This window comes from Meleagris gallopavo, chromosome Z, assembly GCF_000146605.3.
Source record: "Meleagris gallopavo isolate NT-WF06-2002-E0010 breed Aviagen turkey brand Nicholas breeding stock chromosome Z, Turkey_5.1, whole genome shotgun sequence".
Lineage (NCBI taxonomy): Eukaryota > Metazoa > Chordata > Aves > Galliformes > Phasianidae > Meleagris > Meleagris gallopavo.
In genome coordinates, this window is record NC_015041.2 from 30495161 (window position 1) to 30498296 (window position 3136).

A 3136-nucleotide genomic window follows, 5' to 3' on the forward strand; every position below is an offset into this window, starting at 1 on the left:
GAGAAGCTTCTGTTTCTGTTCTAATTAGTAGTGAATTCTGTACAGATTATCATAGTTGATAGAAGTAGTAGCTAATTCAGTAACCTTTATAGTTGACAGCTATGCTATGTAATTTCACTGTGATTTCTCTGTCTAGCCTAGAACCTGGGTGGAGAAGGCAGAGAAAGCTGTCTTCCATTTAAAAACAACAGGGCTGTCATGATCAAGAGATATAAATCCAGAAATGTACAGTACACATGTTCCCTGGAGCTCAAAGGTGAAAGTCATTTCAGCACTCCAAGGCAATTAAAAGTCTAATTCAGAGGAATCATGGTGCCGTCTTGTGTTATTGTGTTACACAATATGCTTGAAAAACTTCAGCATCTCTCTTTGTGTCTGCTATGTCATTTGAAACAAGCCTGTACAATTATTTTCCCTGACTCCCTTTTCAGCTTCAAGAACAAAATATGAACAGCAACAAATCTCTTGCGCATCCTTTTTTCTTTTCAATGTAAAATATCACTGCATGAGAACAGGAATATCAAAGCTCAGTAAGCAGAGAAAGTATTGTACTAAAGCTTTGGGTTTTCTGACCCAGCACAAAACACAAAATTACATATGCCACAAAAGGACGGATCTCCGTGCTCTCATCCCCAGTTCCTTTGTATGTTATCTTAGAAGATTTCAACATTAAACTTGTTACTAATAAATCACACCCGAAGATTTGGGATTTGGCACTTGCAGAAAACATTTGTAATAATAATGTGGAAAAACCATTTGAAGTTTCCTAATAAGCATGTTGGCCTGGAGTTAGATCATAATACAATAGATCAAATTTCATAAGACAAAGAACAATATGCAGTAATAACCCTTTCCCTGTCTCCTAACTTAGGACACACATTAGGAATAAAGGATACATTTTCTCCCTCCCCAGTACAAGAATTTTGTTAAATGTGAAAATATTATTGAGTACACTTATGGTGAGTTAACCCTACAATTAACATTGATAGTTTCTTGTTTATCCCTGCTAGTTATAAACTGCTGATTAAATTTGACAACCACCAAAGCAAAAACTATTGTGTTCTTCAGTAAATGTAGATAAATGGTTCAGGCACTTGCTGCCAAAATCAAGCATGGATGGGCTGGGTTTGGTGGCTATTGTATGGGGGTTTTGCTTCTGGTTGTTTTTTGTGGGGCTTTTTGTTTGTTTCTTTGTTTCTTTGTTTTTGTTTATTTGTTGTTTTTTATGGTTTCTTTATGTAAATTGATTGAATTTAGAGGCTTCAGGAGAAACTTAACATAACACAAAGATTAAATCAGATACTGCAGTTATGGTCATAAGACTGCTCAGAATGATTCAAAAACACTATGCTGCCTTTTTATTTCAGATCAGAAGTTTGTTGTTTTCATTAAATATTCTGTGGTTATCCCTAAGATCAGTACTGTTTTTTATCAGTCCCAAACATTGGCTGAGCAACAGCTTGGACTTTTGTGGTGCCATTCTAGATAATCTTTTACAAAATCCATTATAAAAAAGCAGATTACAGGCTATGATTTTTTGAAACTATTTTTACAAGAAAAAATATATCTCTAGTTGCTAGTTGCAGTAATTTTAGACAGTTAATTTTTGATGGATAGACTGAGGACTGCGATTTAAACCAGCTCTTAATAAGACTTTTGATATTCTTGGTGTTACAAATTGAGGGATGTGCTGTTGTTCTGAGCACTCCCAAGATCCCTGAAACCTGGAAATCAAGGATGCTCCCCAGTGGATTGCAATGTCCAAATGTAGGGCTGATTGCTGTACAGTCTGAATTCTGCTGATGTCTGCTATCAATATGTTTAGACAGGATTTTATTTGCAAGCAAAATTAATGCCATTTTCTCTGGTTCAGTGACCCAGTGACATAAGGATTCAACACTCATCGTGATAGTAAGAGGACTTTTTCAGCACTGGCATTTCTCATATCTAGCAGTGTGTTGCAAATATGGCAAGAGTCAAAAATGTCACCACACTCCAGATTTGAGTATTTCAATGTGTGGAAGTTAGCCTTGTGCAGCAAAAATTTCTTGAAGCACATAAATGTCAAATCTCACTTTCAGTCTTGCAAAGCTTACGCTGATGTCTTGCCCTGGATCAAGATCTTATCTTTAGAAAACTGTCAAACAAAATTGAGAAAGACATTTTTGCTGCATGGAATCACCATTTATCGTTCCTCTTCTGCTTACAGTATTCCTTAAAGAAATAAATGATACTGTGCCTGCTTCTTTCACTTGTGTGTTCTGTATCATTTTAGCTCATAGCTATGGTTTGTTGCAATTCTTTCCTGCCAATGTTGTTATCATGGCCTTATGAGTGACTTCCACCTTGGACTGGAAAATGTGGACTTCTGCCTTTTCTCTGTGTTGGAACTGACAGATACTTCTGCAGACACACAGGAATAGTCTGCAGGGAGAGAAACTCTTCTGAATTTCTGATTTTTTCATGTGAACTCTTTTTCATCTCTTTCCTTTTATAGTAAGCTCTATGTGAGCTCTCAGTCTGTTCTTCATGATTCAGTGAAGACTCTATTGCTAAGTACATCTTCTCAGTTTAAGACTCACTGATGATCCTTAAAAAACAGAGAGAGCAGAATTCTCCCCAGTCAACTCGTTTTCTGCACACTTAGATATGAGACCTCCCTGAGTGGCTTCCAGCACAGCAGAACATTTTTCCCAGGAGTGCATGAGGCTTTCATGAGCCCTGAAAGACCCTTCTGAAGTGTGTGATTAATGCACTATCCTCACACAAGGAATTAGATATCCTGTTTCTGACAGACAAACTTATAACGATATTAAGCCATGCAGAAGGCCTCCCATTTGCTGTAGGAGCTGTATTGCTACAGCTGTATTTTTTTTCCTGTTGGGAGTATACGTCACTGTTTACTTAATTAGAAAAGGGCAGTCTTAGTCTCAGTGGGCCAGATCTCTTTCAGCCCTCAACATGTTCTGCAGTATTTTCATCTTCTTCCCTCTCTTCAAGTTTTACTTTGATTTGTAATCATGTTTCTGTCCATCTACAGAAGAAAACAAAACAACCAGATTATACTATCAGCTCAATTTGTCATATTTTTGCTTCTGTTTTTCAGTCTAGACTTTGATGATGTCTCTCTTTTTTT

General features: G+C 36.9%; 1 protein-coding gene across 1 annotated transcript in view; it reads left to right on the forward strand.

Annotated features, from left to right (window-relative positions):
- Positions 1–1112: 1112 nt before the first annotated feature.
- ADAMTSL1 (ADAMTS like 1) overlaps positions 1113–3136 on the forward strand; it is a 159578-nt gene continuing 157554 nt past the window's right edge. The window contains exon 1 of the mRNA XM_031557287.1: positions 1113–1139. Within this exon, the coding sequence (XP_031413147.1) occupies positions 1113–1139 (27 nt within the window). The remainder of the gene's footprint in view (positions 1140–3136) is intronic.